Here is a 17,949-nt window from a genome sequence, read left to right on the forward strand (position 1 = left end):
ATGATTGTGACATGAAATCATCAGAGTTAACGACCCAGAGCCAAGATCCATGAAACATGGCCATAACGTCAAAGCTTGTCCAAGGGAAACAACTCTGCATACCCAACAGTATTGTGTCCCATGGAATGATGTAATGTAATAATACATGCTTACTGTTTCAAGTACTCAATATCTAATCACTGCTCCAATCAAACGCCACATTTCTGCAATAGCCAATCAAATCCTAGATACTTACCTCCATAGCGTCAGGGGTGTACTTTCTGTCCTCATCCCACGGTGGTGGTTCCACTCCTGGACCAAACATGTGACACAGGTGGTCATGGAACCTGATTAGACAAAATAGCAGCATCATTCTATAGTATTCATGTCAACTTAGTGAGATGTCTTTCAGTGGCATTTAGAAGTTGTACATTGATGTCCAAGATATTTTTATGGATTAAACTTCTTTTTAAATTTCTCTCACGACGTTTCGAGACCATTCCAGGTCCCTTCATCAGGTGAACTGACAGTTAGGAATATGACGTCGTCACTATGATGTCATAACTGAGTTATGACATCACAATGCAAGTGACATCACAGTACACTAGGGAGAGTACTGTATAAGTGAGTTTGAAGAGTTAATTACATAATGATGAAAATTTCTCTAGCGGTACAACAATTAAGACACTCCTCCGGGCAAATGGAAGAGGATCTAGCAATGGAAGCCCCAACCCTAGAGGATGTGTATACCAAATACCATGCAGCTGTGGCAATCAATATATTGGCGAGACTCTCAGGCCCATTAACACCCGGGTTGCTGAACACAAGTCGTCAGTATGCAAACAAAATGATAAGTGAGCTATATCGGAGCACAAGGCAAATAACCCAAGTCATGTAATCATGTGGAATGATATCAGGGTGCTTTCGAGAAATAACAACGACTGGCGTCGGAGAAAACTACAGGAGGCTGTGGAGATAAGGAGACATAAACCAGCAATGAATCGTGATCAAGGTGTCTACCTGCCAAGTGCGCGGGACCTCTTGATTAACTTTTGATGAACTTTAGATAAAAGAAAAACGAGTCTACTATTCTTTTTTGGAAAGCCTGCTATCAAAGTAACTTTTGTGTAATTAGCAGTCGTTGTGTATTGACAATTCAACTTTCAACTCTATTATTTAGCATGAATTTTCATCATTATGTAATTAACTCTTCACACTCACTTATACAGTACTCTCCCTAGTGTACTGTGATGTCACTTGCATTGTGACGACGTCATAGTCCTAACTGTCAGTTCACCTGATGAAGGGACCTGGAATGGTCTCGAAACGTCGTGAGAGAAATTAAAAAAGAAGTTTAATCCATAAAAATATCTTGGACAACTTAGTGAGAGTTAGAATCGAGTTGCCCTATAAACCTTTACAATTGTTTTAAAGGAGTCAGCAGACTGGTGACCTGAGCATAGGTGCGAAAATTTCTGGCTTTCTGGTATTGCTCATTCAGTGAATAGTTGCAAAGTGGTTGTCAGTAATGAATGAAAAGGGTTTTACTCTTTACAATGCTTTTAGCATTATTCCATCGATATCACAGCAGAGGGCACTAGGCGAGGGTTTTATACATATGGAGAAACTGAACCAAGTGTTTGGCCCTAATCATCAGGCTTCCCCATAGCACCATGAACATAATCAACATTAAATCTCTTGAGCTTGTTATTTGATTTCAGTTACTTACACATCATTCTCATTGAAGGCTTCAATGAAGTCTGTTTGTCCATGTTCTGGGTAGAAAAACAGAACAGGCCAGAACAGGGTTCCACTCTCATCTACATGCACCTTGGCTCCAGACGGGTTGTGGCTTTCCAGACTTGTGAACAGGAGAGGGTTGAGCTTGGCGGTCTCCGCTGTCCTTCTCAGTCCACCGACTCGGATGCCACGATCCTGTATCACCATGAAAGTCAGCAATGGTAGATCTGATGGAGCATATTGTTCACCACTGCCATCCAAACTACTCTGGTTCTCATCCCAAGACCTCCAATATTTGAGTTATAAGCAGGTAATACCATGACTATGTCCGATCCACCCATATTACCTGTGTCTTCCACCAAATATGTCTGACTAGCCTACAAAACCCAGAATATCTTTGTGTTGCTAAGTTCATGACAAATCAATCACCTTTTATTGAAAGAGAGATTCATTGAATACTAAATAGTGGTTTCTTATCTCAGCAAAATAACCTTCTTCTCAGGACTAAATATCAAAAGTAATTTCTCAATGACTTTTCACATTAACTGAGAACAGTGTTGTCATGGTGTTAGAAAAGTTTGTTGTTGTAATAATCAGCTTGACACACTTTATACAGACATACAGCAACATAACTTGAGTCAGTACGTATTGCCTCATTAGTGATATGCAGCTTTTCATATAAATTAACCATATCAGTCAAGTGGCGTTACAATACTTTCAACACATAGAAGTGACACTTAAGCACACTGACTAGTCATGTTCGATTGATGACAACATACTGATCTGTTGTGCTACAGTGTAGTGATGTCAACTTCATCACTAGGGTGATGTTTGATCGATAAGGTCACAGTCGTGCTGGACAACATCCCTGTGATGCCATGTCACCTGTATCAGTGCTATCAGCTTCCTGTCTGCAGCCTCCTCTTTCCTGTCCTGGGCCGCTTGCTTCCTCTCATCCCGCTCCTTCGCCCTCTGAAACATGGCCGTCTTCATCAAGTCACACACGCACACACACACACACGCAAACATGTCTTTATCACGTCCTGTGCCTTACACAGATGCCATCACTGCGGTCTCATAATTCTGAACATTGTACACAGCAAGCAAGGAAGAATTCCTACGAATTTATAAAGAATGTGCAGATTTACAAGCGTTGACCAATCAAAGGGCTTGCTTTGACCACACCCCCAGTTGTTGCGGATATATCGTCATCCATTTGTGTCAATATCGTTTAGTTGAGAGTCAAAATTGGGTTTCAATCGACTTGCAGAAATAACAATAAAGAATTGGTAGGTGTCATGATTGGTGATCGATAGGCCAATCATCCATGATTATGTTTACATTGAGTTTTAATCAATTGCATGCGATGGTAGCGTAGCGATCGGCAAAGCAGGCAGGCGGGGTGCACTGAAGTGTCCGGCCCTGTCATAATGTACTGTACTGTGAAGCATTTCGAGTCAGGGGTCATCTCAAATTTTAAAAAAAATTATTTTAAATCTTTAACCCTCGCAAAGACATGAGGGCCTGTGCTCATCCCCTCCAGTACTCACCTGCTGCTTGTCAGCTTTTGCCCTCATACAGAGGAGTTCTTCCTGCCCCGGTTCCAGCTCAACAAGGTCAAGGTTATTTAATGGACAAACAGAAATGAACAATATTTGCTGGATATGATGATTTACAGTGAAGTCCGAGTCATCCGGAGACCAATAACAGCATCTAATGTACTACAGCCTGTGTTGTATATAACGTATTGTACAAGGATACCGAGACCATTAGAGCAGCATCTATCCACAGCCATGGTCATCCGGAGACCAATAACAGCATCTAATGTACTACAGCAGTCTCCGTGTTCTGGACATAACAACAGCATTCAATTGTAAGTGAAGTACCAGAACAGGATCCAGCAGTCAATACATGGTGTCCAAGTCAGTGCTTTGTCAGAGCTTCATACGTACAGTCAATGGGTGATCTAAAGAACATAAGCGCATGATGACTACAGCACTTCAGCGGGGCATGGTGTCAACACCGCAGCAGAGCATGGTGTCAACAAAGAACGGAGCATGGTGTCAACACTACGGGCGGAGCATGGTGTCAACACTAATGGGCGGAGCATGGTGTCAACACTAAAGCAGAGCATGGTCGGTGTCAACATTACAGCAGAGCATGGTGTCAACACTACAGCAGACCATGGTGTCAATGCTACAGCGGAGCATGGTGTCAACACTACAGCAGAGCATGGTGTCAATGCTACAGTGGAGCATGGTGTCAACACTACAGCAGAGCATGGTGTCAACACTACAGCAGAGCATGGTGTCAACACTACAGCAGAGCATGGTGTCAACACTACAGCAGAGCATGGTGTCAATGCTACAGCAGAGCATGGTGTCAACACTGCAGCAGACCATGGTGTCAAAACTACAGCAGAGCATGGTGTCAACACTGCAGCAGACCATGGTGTCAAAACTACAGCGGAGCATGGTGTCAACACTACAGCAGGCCATGGTGTGCACTACACTAATGAGCAGAGCATGGTGTCAACACTACAGCAGAGCATGGTGTCAACACTACAGCAGACCATGGTGTCAACACTACAGCAGACCATGGTGTCAACACTACAGCAGAGCATGGTGTCAACACTACAGCAGACCATGGTGTCAACACTACAGCAGACCATGGTGTCAACACTACAGCAGAGCATGGTGTCAACACTACAGCAGACCATGGTGTCAACACTACGGCGGAGCATGGTGTCAACACTACAGCAGAGCATGGTGTCAACACTACAGCAGACCATGGTGTCAACACTACAGCAGGCCATGGTGTCAACACTACAGCAGAGCACATGGTGTCGTCAACGCTGCAGGAGACCATGGTGTCAACACTGGTAGTAGCCGGACCATGGTGTCAACACTAAAGCAGACCATGGTGTCAACACTACAGCAGACCACGGTGTCAATGCTACAGCAGACCATGGTGTCAACACTACAGCAGAGCATGGTGTCAACACTACGGCGGAGCATGGTGTCAACACTACAGTGGAGCATGGTGTCAACACTACGGCGGAGCATGGTGTCAACACTACAGCAGAGCATGGTGTCAACACTACAGCAGAGCATGGTGTCAACACTACAGCAGAGCATGGTGTCAACACTACAGCGGAGCATGGTGTCAACACTACAGCAGAGCATGGTGTCAACACTACAGTGGAGCATGGTGTCAACACTACAGCAGAGCATGGTGTCAACACTACAGCAGAGCATGGTGTCAACACTACAGCAGAGCATGGTGTCAACACTACAGCAGAGCATGGTGTCAATGCTACAGCAGAGCATGGTGTCAACACTACAGCAGACCATGGTGTCAACACTACAGCAGAGCATGGTGTCAACACTACAGCAGACCATGGTGTCAATACTACAGCGGAGCATGGTGTCAACACTACAGCAGACCATGGTGTCAACACTACAGCAGAGCATGGTGTCAACACTACAGCAGAGCATGGTGTCAACACTACAGCAGACCATGGTGTCAACACTACAGCAGACCATGGTGTCAACACTACAGCGGAGCATGGTGTCAACACTTCAGCAGAGCATGGTGTCAACACTACAGCAGACCATGGGTGTCAACACTACAGCAGAGCATGGTGTCAACACTACAGCGGAGCATGGTGTCAACACTACAGGAAAGCATAGCACCAACATTATAGCAGTTCATGACATCAACACCACAACAGTTGTCTGCACAACAGTGTTTACATTACAGCAGTGTTGGATGTAAACACTAGGATGGTGCATGAATTCAACACTACAAATGATTTCCTGTGTTCACTCACCTCTCATAATGGCCTTCCAGTGATCAGGCTGAAACTTGCGGGCAAAAATACAATCCCTTAAGGAGGACCCATAGTTTCCTGCAACAGAAAACATCACAATGTTAAACACAAAACCGGATCAATATTCTGGAACCCAGAGGATATACAGGTGATACTGTGCTGCTTACCCAGGTGATACTATGCTGCTTACCCAGGTGATACTGAGTTGCTTACCCAGGTGATACTATGTTGCTTACCCAGGTGATACTGTGCTGCTTACTGTGCTGCCAGGTGATATTCTGTGCTGCTTAGCCTGTGTTGCTTACCAGGTGATACTGTGCTGCTTACCCAGGTGATACTGTGCTGATCCAGGTGATACTGTGCTGCTTACCCAGATGATACTGTGCTGCTTAGCCAGGTGATACTGTGCTGCTTACCCAGGTGATACTGTGCTGCTTACCCAGGTGATACTGTGCTGCTTACCCAGGTGTGCTGCTTAGCCAGGTGATACTGTGCTGCTTACCCAGATGATACCGTGCTGCTTACCCAGATGATACTGTGCTGCTTGTGCTGCTTACCCAGATGATACCATGCTGCTTACCCAGATGATACTGTGTTGCTTACCCAGGTGATACTGCTGCTTACCCAGGTGATACTGTGCTGCTTACCCAGGTGATACTGTGCTGCTTACCCAGGTGATACTGTGCTGCTTACCCAGATGATACTGTGCTGCTTACCCAGATGATACTGTGCTGCTTACCCAGGTGATACTGTGCTGCTTACCCAGGTGATACTGTGTGCTGTGATACCGTGCCAGGTGATACTGTGCTGCTTACTGTGCTTACCCAGGTGATACTGTGCTGCTTACCCAGGTGATACTGTGCTGCTTACCCAGGTGATACTGTGCTGCTTACCCAGATGATACCGTGCTGCTTACCCAGATGATATCGTGCTGCTTACCCAGATGATACTGTGCTGCTTACCCAGGTGATACTGTGCTGCATACCCAGGTGATACTGTGCTGCTTACCCAGGTGATACTGTGCTGCTTACCCAGGTGATACCCAGATGATACTGTGCTGCTTACCCAGGTGATACTGTGCTGCTTACCCAGGTGATACTGTGCTGCTTACCCAGGTGATACTGTGCTGCTTACCCAGGTGATACTGTGCTGCTTACCCAGGTGATACTGTGCTGCTTACCCAGGTGATACTGTGCTGCTTACCAAAGATGATACCAGGTGATGCTGCTTACTTACCCAGATGATACTGTGCTGCTTACCCAGATGATACTGTGCTGCTTACCCAGGTGATACTGTGCTGCTTACCCAGATGATACCCTGTGCTGCTTACCCAGGTGATACTGTGATGCTTACCTTACCCGGTGATACGTGTGCTGATGCTGTTTACCCAGGTGATACTGTGCTGCTTACACAGGTGATACCCAGGTGATACTGTGGTGCTTACCCAGGTGCTGCTTACCCAGATGATACATGCTGATATGCTATGCTGCCAGGTGCTGTGCTTACCCAGGTGATACTGTGCTGCTTACCCAGATGATACCGATGCTGCTTACCCAGGTGATGCTGCTTACTAAAGGTGATGCTCGTGCTGCTTGTGATACCGTGCTGCTTAGCCAGGTGATACTGTGCTTACCTGCTTGTGTTGCTTTACCCAACGCTGTGCTGCTTACCCAGGTGATACTGTGATGCGATGATTGTGTTGCTTACCCAGATGCTGCTTACCCAGGTGATACTGTGCTGCTTAGCCAGGTGATACTACCCAGATGATGTTGCTTACCCAGGTGCTTACCCAACCTGTGCTGCCAGGTGATACTATGTTTACCCAGGTGATACACTGCTGCTTACCCAGGTGATACTGTGCTGCTTACCCAGGTGATATTGCGCTGCAGCTCTGTTTGTATAACACACTGCATTCAGTTTCTTGTCTGGACTCTTGCTCCTAATGGCCTCAGCGTAGTTTTCTATTGCAATGCGGTAGTTTTTCTTTTTGAAGTTGTCATTACCATCGTCTCTGTAGCTGTCTGCGCGAGCTGTGGAGAATAACTGATGTTATAGTTACAAGACATTTAGAATGACTTATGTACGACACATGAGATATCAGAAGTCAAGGTTGTATAAACCAGTGGTCAATACTATGAAGCAACTAAGACTGGGTGTAAGATAATCTCTAAATCAACTACCATGTGAGTCAAATTACCAGGGTCCAGATCCACAAAGCTATGTCATTTGTTAGCCTATGGTCAACTATAGCATTACTACAGGTCAGTAGTTACCAACGTTGCATTGGACCCCCCATGGTGAGTAAATAAGATGTTTCTCCCGTGGAAACGACAGGGCAATTTCAAATGAAAATCTCAGTCTTTGACCACTGTCTGTTGTTAGGTATCATGATGAGGACATATTTGCACCTGTAGGGTTTTCACTCTCGTACTTGATGGCCATGAGTCCCTCCACAGCTGGATGCAACGGCTTGGTCAGGTCTAAATCATCCTGGGACGTCATGAAAGCTGGGTGACCATCAATATCCTGCAACACAGACGCTACCACTGGACATGCATCACTTCCAACCTTACATCATGCTGTGGTCACTTTGACCGGCTGACCTGTCCAATATCAGGTTCTGTTCATGGAGAGTACAACCTCTGGCCTCATCAGTTTCAAGATGACAAAGTTAATAGTCCTATGTTTATCAAGTTCTAATTTATGACGTGCAACGCACTTTATCTTGAACTTGCTCATGTGAGGCACTGTCTTCATCAGTTGAAGAGAGGCAACACAAGCAACTTCTATCCTAATATTGACAGTTGCATAAACCATAACAAGACAATCCATTTAAACACCAAACTTCAGTATTTATAATATGTGGAGAGCTACTTTTGTCTCCATTCATCTTTCCACCAAAAACCCCATTGGTGTTACATCCTGTAACCTATCAAAAGTCATAAAGTGGATGCTTTATTCATAGTAAATGGAAGACGCACCCAGTAAAGTTGGAAGTAATGAAGTCAAGACCTGGCTGATGTTGAAAATGAATCCATAAGAAAGTTATGTGAATTTATGCTTTAGCAAGTTGAGCATTCTCTGTTACAAGTTCTGATGGACGCTTCCTTTAGATGATGAATCATGCTGACTTAATCTCTCTAAAAGGTATTTTTGTATTTGACTTAAGTTTTTGACACTGAGGATTTTCCCAAAATGTAATTCTGTAACTCTCTGCTTTATGGACAACATAACACACGACATATTAACAAGTTTCATCAGAGAATGAATGACAGCTGTGTAGTGTTCATCTGGGTGAGGTAACCTGCTACTGTCAGGATGTTGCTATGGTGTAATCAAGATGACGATCGACTTGGCCATGTGGCCACCTGGGGAGATATCAACACTACATGACTGACTCACGGCAAGTATTTCCTCTATGCTTGCTTCATGCTCAGCTTGAGACTTGTTCTTGCTCTTCTCGATCATGCCCTCAAGGTACTGTTCAAACTCAGCATCCAGCTTGGCTGCTAGCTCCTTCCTCTCTTCATCTGTCCAGTCCTTCTTCTGCTTGATCAGTGACCGGTTCATTCTGATTGATCTGGAATAATCGAGAAGAAAGATGTCCCTCTTCTAAACAATCTACAAGATTATGCAGAGAAAAAATTAACAGTTTAGATTTCACTTAATAACCTGATTGGTATTTCAGTGTAATACCTGAACAAGTTTCCACTAAATTATATTTTTGATCATGGTCAAGGTAACAAAAACAGCAAACAAATTTCAGCTGTTTATTAATGTGTATGATATACAGTTTCTCGTCATACAGTTTCTGGCCATACAGTTTCAAATATCATGCTACTTGCAGATTAAACAGATGCTTGGCAGATTAAAAAATGTAAGTATTACTTTCGAATGTTATCCTGAGAATTGTCATAGTATTTCAAAGACTCTCAGTGACAGCGCAGAGTAGTAACAGTTATATCCACTCGACATAGAGTGAGTAAGTGGGCTGGTTTTAACACTTTCAATTTTATCAGTTTTTTTCAAATCACAGATGTAGGTGGATAACCCGGAGTGATGCCGGACGTTTTCCACTCCGATGAAATCCATAATCAATGGGGCGGTTCGGTTGTGAACAAATCACGTCATGGTCATTTAAATTATATGCGTGATTACGGCCGAGAACATTCTGGAAACATGTTATGATTTAATCAAATTTGAACAGGACACATTCTGTGACATCAGTTATTGGGAAAATCATTCAGGATCGTACATTATACACAAATCTTTAACCCTGACTGTTCAGATCGAATACACCGTTACACGTTATGATGGGATGGCACGTGGTGATCGAAAACGGGACATATTTACAAACGTAAACATGAAAGACTGGACGATGAACCACATTGACAGATGGTCGTAAGATGACAACAGAACAACTCACTTGACGACCTGTTCCCTAATCTTTTAACATGTAAATCTCGGCAGATAGTTTTCGCTAATCCACATTTGTCACAACAGAAAATAATAGGCCTAGATCCTTGAGCGACGTGCGAGCAGCGTGAAACTGACTTCCTGTAAGGGAGTTAACTCTTCTCTTTAATGAGTAGCCTCCCTTACACCTTGATTCACATTATTATTCGCATGTCGCAATCTTCATGGTGCGTGTTATCCGCTTGACAATAATGATCTCTTATACAGTGAATATGTGTCTTTAGTTTTGGTTTCATGTGTTTATATACATTACATCCGAACCCCAGTACCTACTTGTACCTCATCCGGCGAACAGAATGACTTCCTCAGCGCATTGTTAATGCTAATAATTGATAATTTAATTAAATCATGATACTCTGATGATGAGGGGCATGATAAAATGACAACGAAAAGGGATTCATCACAATTTAGCACAGCTTTAGTAAAAGGGGTTGATTATGGAAAAATGTCACAGTTCTACTTTCTGAAAAATACATGAAATATTTTACCATTATCTAGGGACACAGGGGGCGGTGGGGTAACATAGTGGTTAAAGCGTTCGCTCGTCACGCCGAAGACCTGGGTTCGGTTCCCCACACGGGTCAAATGTGTGAAGCCCATTTCTGGTGTCCCCCGCGATGATATTGCTGGAATATTGCTAACAGCGGCGTATAATCAAACTCACTCACTCTAGGGACACGACCTGACCCCTGACCTAACCATACGCTAATTATTGTCGCTAATTACAGTGTCTGCAACAGGGCATGGCATGGGCAGTTGAAGTGCTGAATAGCCTCAACTGTTCAAAAAATGATCACACTATACTAGGTCCTTTTGACAAGATGTCGTGTATATAAGTTAACGTCTGGTTTGCGCACGCGGGGAGTTATGGATCATCAAATATATGTCAAAACGAGGCAGTCAGCGGACTCAGTATGGGGCTGTGTTTTTTCACTTTCATAGTTACATCTGAAAAAGAGACAACAAATTGATCAATAATGCATGCAGCGGTGGCTGATGACATTTTGTGAGTCAGGTTTGTTTACAGGAGGGCCGTGTCGCCGCATATATGTCTATGGATTCGCGATGTACCACTGGTACCGGCAGTTCTCAAGACGTGGCTGTCATGAAAGGTGCCACAGAACCTTCAATATCCTTTTGGAAACAAATTACAAATATGCTGTTTCATGAAACTCAGACAATTTTGTGAATCCAAAACGTTGCCTACACAGAAAGTCTGATCCAGTATAGCAAACGTATAGACTATCAAGTACTGTCGGAAATAGAAAAAAAAATGTTATGTAGAGAATATGTGAAAGTGTGAAATATTTGTTAAACTAAGTTCGGCCTAACTATAGTTTCAGTGGTAGGGAGATAGGAAACGTAAAAAGTGGACTTTACTGAGGAGAGATTAGTGCAGAAATGAGCCATGCGGTCTTTTTTCGGAGTCCAAATCGACTTATTTGGAACAGACCATGGCTTTATGCAAATTAGAGGGCGATGATATTGTATTACAAAGGACACTTTTTAAATACCCATTTTGAAATTAGACTTAGCGTCATTATAAACGATAGCTGACGTATAAAAAAAAAAAATCTTTAATTGTGAAACTATTCAGGATGTAGCTACCATGGAGTCTCACTATCACTATAAAAAGAAACAGGTAGGAGGGGTCGTCTCAAAAGCAAAACAAGGACGTGTGTCGTAGACGGTGGTTTGGGGTCGGGCTGGGGTATAGAGATACCAGCTAAGATAATATGATCCTTCAGGGGAATTAAACTGGGGAATTAAACGGCATGCCATAACAATTTACCAATAATATCCAGTCCTGTCGATCTTCGGGTGGTCATGCCACCTATATATTTTGAGACATTTAATACGATGACTGAGTATGCTTTTCTATGGGTATCATACTGTTGTACATATCTGAACATAAACTTTATGAAAGAAATACACGTAAGATGTTAATCAATAGATGCGACATATTCAACGCACAAGAAAAGGCATCAAATATCTTTGAGATGACCCCCTTGTGCCTTTAGGCAGCACGTGCATTTCATGCCAGGTGACTCGATGGTCCGTCGTCATACCTGGCTGAGCGACCTAATTGCCATCTATAGTCTGATCCATTGTTTTCAGTAGCTATTCATATTTTTTCTAAGTTTTGCCCGATTTTTACGAGTAAACATGCTTTTCTGGATATCCTATTACGCATCCCACTGAACGCCCAGTTAGACCGATGTGGGTTATTTCGACATATGCTATTTGTGTAAATGTGTAAATTTTAGGGATACAGAGTAATAGCCTAACAACAGTATTTTTTTCTATTTCCCACAGTACTTTAGAAGGATGTTTCGGTTGATGTGGGATTGGGGGCGGTCCATTTGGTTTTAAGACCTATAACACAGATACAAAACATTTAAAGAGAAACTGGGTTTCTTTTTTCCAGATAATAACATTGTTTGTAATGCCGATAAGCAATGTGTGTTAATTTTTTCTGGAAACTTTTCAATAGATTTCAACTATGTTTCTGTGTTTCACACGTTGAAGACACATACGATTTGTCTATAAGATATTTAACAGATTACAGCAATGTTTGCGATAATTAAGAGTCATTTGTACATTTGGTTGTAAGCTATTAAATAGATTACAAAAATGAGATATTGAAGAGCCATTTGACTTGGCTGTAGGCTATTTGGTAGATTACAGCAATACTTGATAGGCTGAAGAGCTAAACCATTGAACAATTGCGACAATCCTTGGGATACGGGGGACCTATCTGTCCCCCAGTACGGTTCAACGTTACAAGTGGAACGGGTAGATGTCCATCTGGCTGTAGACTATACAACGGATTGCAACAACGTCTGAGATACTGAAGTGGTAGAAGTCCATCTGGATGTTAGTTATTCAACAGAATACCACAACGTCTGAGATACTGAAGTGGTAGAAGTCCATCTAGATGTAAGTTATTCAACAGAATACCACAACGTCTGAGATACTGAAGTGGTAGAAGTCCATCTGGATGTAAGTTATTCAACAGAATACCACAACGTCTGAGATACTGAAGTGGTAGAAGTCCATCTGGATGTAAGTTATTCAACAGAATACCACAACGTCTGAGATACTGAAGTGGTAGAAGTCCATCTGGATGTAAGTTATTCAACAGAATACCACAACGTCTGAGATACTGAAGTGGTAGATGTCCATCTGGATGTAAGTTATTCAACAGAATACCACAACGTCTGAGATACTAAAGTGATAGAAGTCCATCTAGATGTAAGTTATTCAACAGAATACCACAACGTCTGAGATACTGAAGTGGTAGAAGTCCATCTGGATGTAAGTTATTCCACAGAATACCACAACGTCTGAGATACTGAAGTGGTAGAAGTCTATCTGGATGTAAGTTATTCAACAGAATACCACAACGTCTGAGATACTGAAGTGGTAGAAGTCTATCTGGATGTAAGTTATTCAACAGAATACCACAACGTCTGAGATACTGAAGTGGTAGAAGTCTATCTGGATGTAAGTTATTCAACAGAATACCACAACGTCTGAGATACTAAAGTGGTAGAAGTCCATCTAGATGTAAGTTATTCAACAGAATACCACAACGTCTGAGATACTGAAGTGGTAGAAGTCCATCTGGATGTAAGTTATTCAACAGAATACCACAACGTCTGAGATACTGAAGTGGTAGAAGTCTATCTGGATGTAAGTTATTCAACAGAATACCACAACGTCAGAGACTGAAGTGGTAGAAGTCCATCTGGATGTAAGTTATTCAACAGAATACCACAACGTCTGAGATACTGAAGTGGTAGAAGTCCATCTGGATGTAAGTTATTCAACAGAATACCACAACGTCTGAGATACTGAAGTGGTAGAAGTCCATCTGGATGTAAGTTATTCAACAGAATACCACAACGTCTGAGATACTGAAGTGGTAGAAGTCCATCTGGATGTAAGTTAGTTATTCAACAGAATACCACAACGTCTGAGATACTGAAGTGGTAGAAGTCCATCTAGATGTAAGTTATTCAACAGAATACCACAACGTCTGAGATACTGAAGTGGTAGAAGTCCATCTGGATGTAAGTTATTCAACAGAATACCACAACGTCTTAGATACTGAAGTGGTAGATATCCATCTGGATGTAAGTTATTCAACAGAATACCACAACGTCTGAGATACTGAAGTGGTAGAAGTCCATCTGGATGTAAGTTATTCAACAGAATACCACAACGTCTGAGATACTGAAGTGGTAGAAGTCCATCTGGATGTAAGTTATTCAACAGAATACCACAACGTCTGAGATACTGAAGTGGTAGATGTCCATCTGGATGTAAGTTATTCAACAGAATACCACAACGTCTGAGATACTAAAGTGGTAGAAGTCCATCTAGATGTAAGTTATTCAACAGAATACCACAACGTCTGAGATACTAAAGTGGTAGAAGTCCATCTGGATGTAAGTTATTCAACAGAATACCACAACGTCTGAGATACTGAAGTGGTAGAAGTCCATCTGGATGTAAGTTATTCAACAGAATACCACAACGTCTGAGTTACTGAAGTGGTAGAAGTCTATCTGGATGTAAGTTATTCAACAGAATACCACAACGTCTGAGATACTGAAGTGGTAGAAGTCCATCTGGATGTAAGTTATTCAACAGAATACCACAACGTCTGAGATACTGAAGTGGTAGAAGTCCATCTAGATGTAAGTTATTCAACAGAATACCACAACGTCTGAGATACTGAAGTGGTAGAAGTCCATCTGGATGTAAGTTATTCAACAGAATACCACAACGTCTGAGATACTGAAGTGGTAGAAGTCCATCTGGATGTAAGTTATTCAACAGAATACCACAACGTCTGAGATACTGAAGTGGTAGAAGTCCATCTGGATGTAAGTTATTCAACAGAATACCACAACGTCTGAGATACTGAAGTGGTAGAAGTCCATCTGGATGTAAGTTATTCAACAGAATACCACAACGTCTGAGATACTGAAGTGGTAGAAGTCCATCTGGATGTAAGTTATTCAACAGAATACCACAACGTCTGAGATACTGAAGTGGTAGAAGTCCATCTGGATGTAAGTTATTCAACAGAATACCACAACGTCTGAGATACTGAAGTGGTAGAAGTCCATCTGGATGTAAGTTATTCAACAGAATACCACAACGTCTGAGATACTGAAGTGGTAGAAGTCCATCTGGATGTAAGTTATTCAACAGAATACCACAACGTCTGAGATACTGAAGTGGTAGAAGTCCATCTAGATGTAAGTTATTCAACAGAATACCACAACGTCTGAGATACTGAAGTGGTAGAAGTCCATCTGGATGTAAGTTATTCAACAGAATACCACAACGTCTGAGATACTGAAGTGGTAGAAGTCCATCTGGATGTAAGTTATTCAACAGAATACCACAACGTCTGAGATACTGAAGTGGTAGAAGTCCATCTGGATGTAAGTTATTCAACAGAATACCACAACGTCTGAGATACTGAAGTGGTAGAAGTCCATCTGGATGTAAGTTATTCAACAGAATACCACAACGTCTGAGATACTGAAGTGGTAGAAGTCCATCTGGATGTAAGTTATTCAACAGAATACCACAACGTCTGAGATACTGAAGTGGTAGAAGTCCATCTAGATGTAAGTTATTCAACAGAATACCACAACGTCTGAGATACTGGTAGTAGAAGTCCATCTGGATGTAAGTTATTCAACAGAATACCACAACGTCTGAGATACTGAAGTGGTAGAAGTCCATCTGGATGTAAGTTATTCAACAGAATACCACAACGTCTGAGATACTGAAGTGGTAGAAGTCCATCTGGATGTAAGTTATTCAACAGAATACCACAACGTCTGAGATACTGAAGTGGTAGAAGTCCATCTGGATGTAAGTTATTCAACAGAATACCACAACGTCTGAGATACTGAAGTGGTAGAAGTCCATCTGGATGTAAGTTATTCAACAGAATACCACAACGTCTGAGATACTGAAGTGGTAGAAGTCCATCTGGATGTAAGTTATTCAACAGAATACCACAACGTCTGAGATACTGAAGTGGTAGAAGTCCATCTGGATGTAAGTTATTCAACAGAATACCACAACGTCTGAGATACTAAAGTGGTAGAAGTCCATCTGGATGTAAGTTATTCAACAGAATACCACAACGTCTGAGATACTGAAGTGGTAGAAGTCCATCTGGATGTAAGTTATTCAACAGAATACCACAACGTCTGAGATACTGAAGTGGTAGAAGTCCATCTGGATGTAAGTTATTCAACAGAATACCACAACGTCTGAGATACTGAAGTGGTAGAAGTCCATCTGGATGTAAGTTATTCAACAGAATACCACAACGTCTGAGATACTGAAGTGGTAGAAGTCCATCTGGATGTAAGTTATTCAACAGAATACCACAACGTCTGAGATACTGAAGTGGTAGAAGTCCATCTGGATGTAAGTTATTCAACAGAATACCACAACGTCTGAGATACTGAAGTGGTAGAAGTCCATCTGGATGTAAGTTATTCAACAGAATACCACAACGTCTGAGATACTGAAGTGGTAGAAGTCCATCTGGATGTAAGTTATTCAACAGAATACCACAACGTCTGAGATACTGAAGTGGTAGAAGTCCATCTGGATGTAAGTTATTCAACAGAATACCACAACGTCTGAGATACTGAAGTGGTAGAAGTCCATCTGGATGTAAGTTATTCAACAGAATACCACAACGTCTGAGATACTGAAGTGGTAGAAGTCCATCTGGATGTAAGTTATTCAACAGAATACCACAACGTCTGAGATACTGAAGTGGTAGAAGTCCATCTGGATGTAAGTTATTCAACAGAATACCACAACGTCTGAGATACTGAAGTGGTAGAAGTCCATCTGGATGTAAGTTATTCAACAGAATACCACAACGTCTGAGATACTGAAGTGGTAGAAGTCCATCTGGATGTAAGTTATTCAACAGAATACCACAACGTCTGAGATACTGAAGTGGTAGAAGTCCATCTGGATGTAAGTTATTCAACAGAATACCACAACGTCTGAGATACTGAAGTGGTAGAAGTCCATCTGGATGTAAGTTATTCAACAGAATACCACAACGTCTGAGATACTGAAGTGGTAGAAGTCCATCTGGATGTAAGTTATTCAACAGAATACCACAACGTCTGAGATACTGAAGTGGTAGAAGTCCATCTGGATGTAAGTTATTCAACAGAATACCACAACGTCTGAGATACTGAAGTGGTAGAAGTCCATCTGGATGTAAGTTATTCAACAGAATACCACAACGTCTGAGATACTGAAGTGGTAGAAGTCCATCTAGATGTAAGTTATTCAACAGAATACCACAACGTCTGAGATACTGAAGTGGTAGAAGTCCATCTGGATGTAAGTTATTCAACAGAATACCACAACGTCTGAGATACTGAAGTGGTAGAAGTCCATCTGGATGTAAGTTATTCAACAGAATACCACAACGTCTGAGATACTGAAGTGGTAGAAGTCCATCTGGATGTAAGTTATTCAACAGAATACCACAACGTCTGAGATACTGAAGTGGTAGAAGTCCATCTAGATGTAAGTTATTCAACAGAATACCACAACGTCTGAGATACTGAAGTGGTAGAAGTCCATCTGGATGTAAGTTATTCAACAGAATACCACAACGTCTGAGATACTGAAGTGGTAGAAGTCCATCTGGATGTAAGTTATTCAACAGAATACCACAACGTCTGAGATACTTAAGTGGTAGAAGTCCATCTAGATGTAAGTTATTCAACAGAATACCACAACGTCTGAGATACTGAAGTGGTAGAAGTCCATCTGGATGTAAGTTATTCAACAGAATACCACAACGTCTGAGATACTGAAGTGGTAGATATCCATCTGGATGTAGG

General features: G+C 42.1%; 1 protein-coding gene across 1 annotated transcript in view; it reads right to left on the reverse strand.

Moving 5' to 3' along the window:
- LOC124261318 (tetratricopeptide repeat protein 4-like) overlaps window positions 1-17,949 on the reverse strand; it is a 51,634-nt gene that overhangs the window by 1,728 nt on the left and 31,957 nt on the right. The window contains exons 2-10 of the mRNA XM_046695626.1: window positions 8,954-9,131; window positions 7,960-8,077; window positions 7,420-7,581; window positions 5,552-5,629; window positions 3,473-3,567; window positions 3,270-3,377; window positions 2,605-2,691; window positions 1,709-1,914; window positions 236-326 (exon numbers count right to left, since the gene is read on the reverse strand). Coding sequence (XP_046551582.1) covers window positions 236-326; window positions 1,709-1,914; window positions 2,605-2,691; window positions 3,270-3,377; window positions 3,473-3,567; window positions 5,552-5,629; window positions 7,420-7,581; window positions 7,960-8,077; window positions 8,954-9,121 — 1,113 coding nt within the window. The 5' untranslated portion in view covers window positions 9,122-9,131. The remainder of the gene's footprint in view (window positions 1-235; window positions 327-1,708; window positions 1,915-2,604; window positions 2,692-3,269; window positions 3,378-3,472; window positions 3,568-5,551; window positions 5,630-7,419; window positions 7,582-7,959; window positions 8,078-8,953; window positions 9,132-17,949) is intronic.

The sequence above is a fragment of the Haliotis rubra genome, unplaced genomic scaffold (assembly GCF_003918875.1).
Source record: "Haliotis rubra isolate DU_JTF1 unplaced genomic scaffold, ASM391887v1 Scf796, whole genome shotgun sequence".
Classification (NCBI taxonomy): Eukaryota; Metazoa; Mollusca; class Gastropoda; order Lepetellida; family Haliotidae; genus Haliotis; species Haliotis rubra.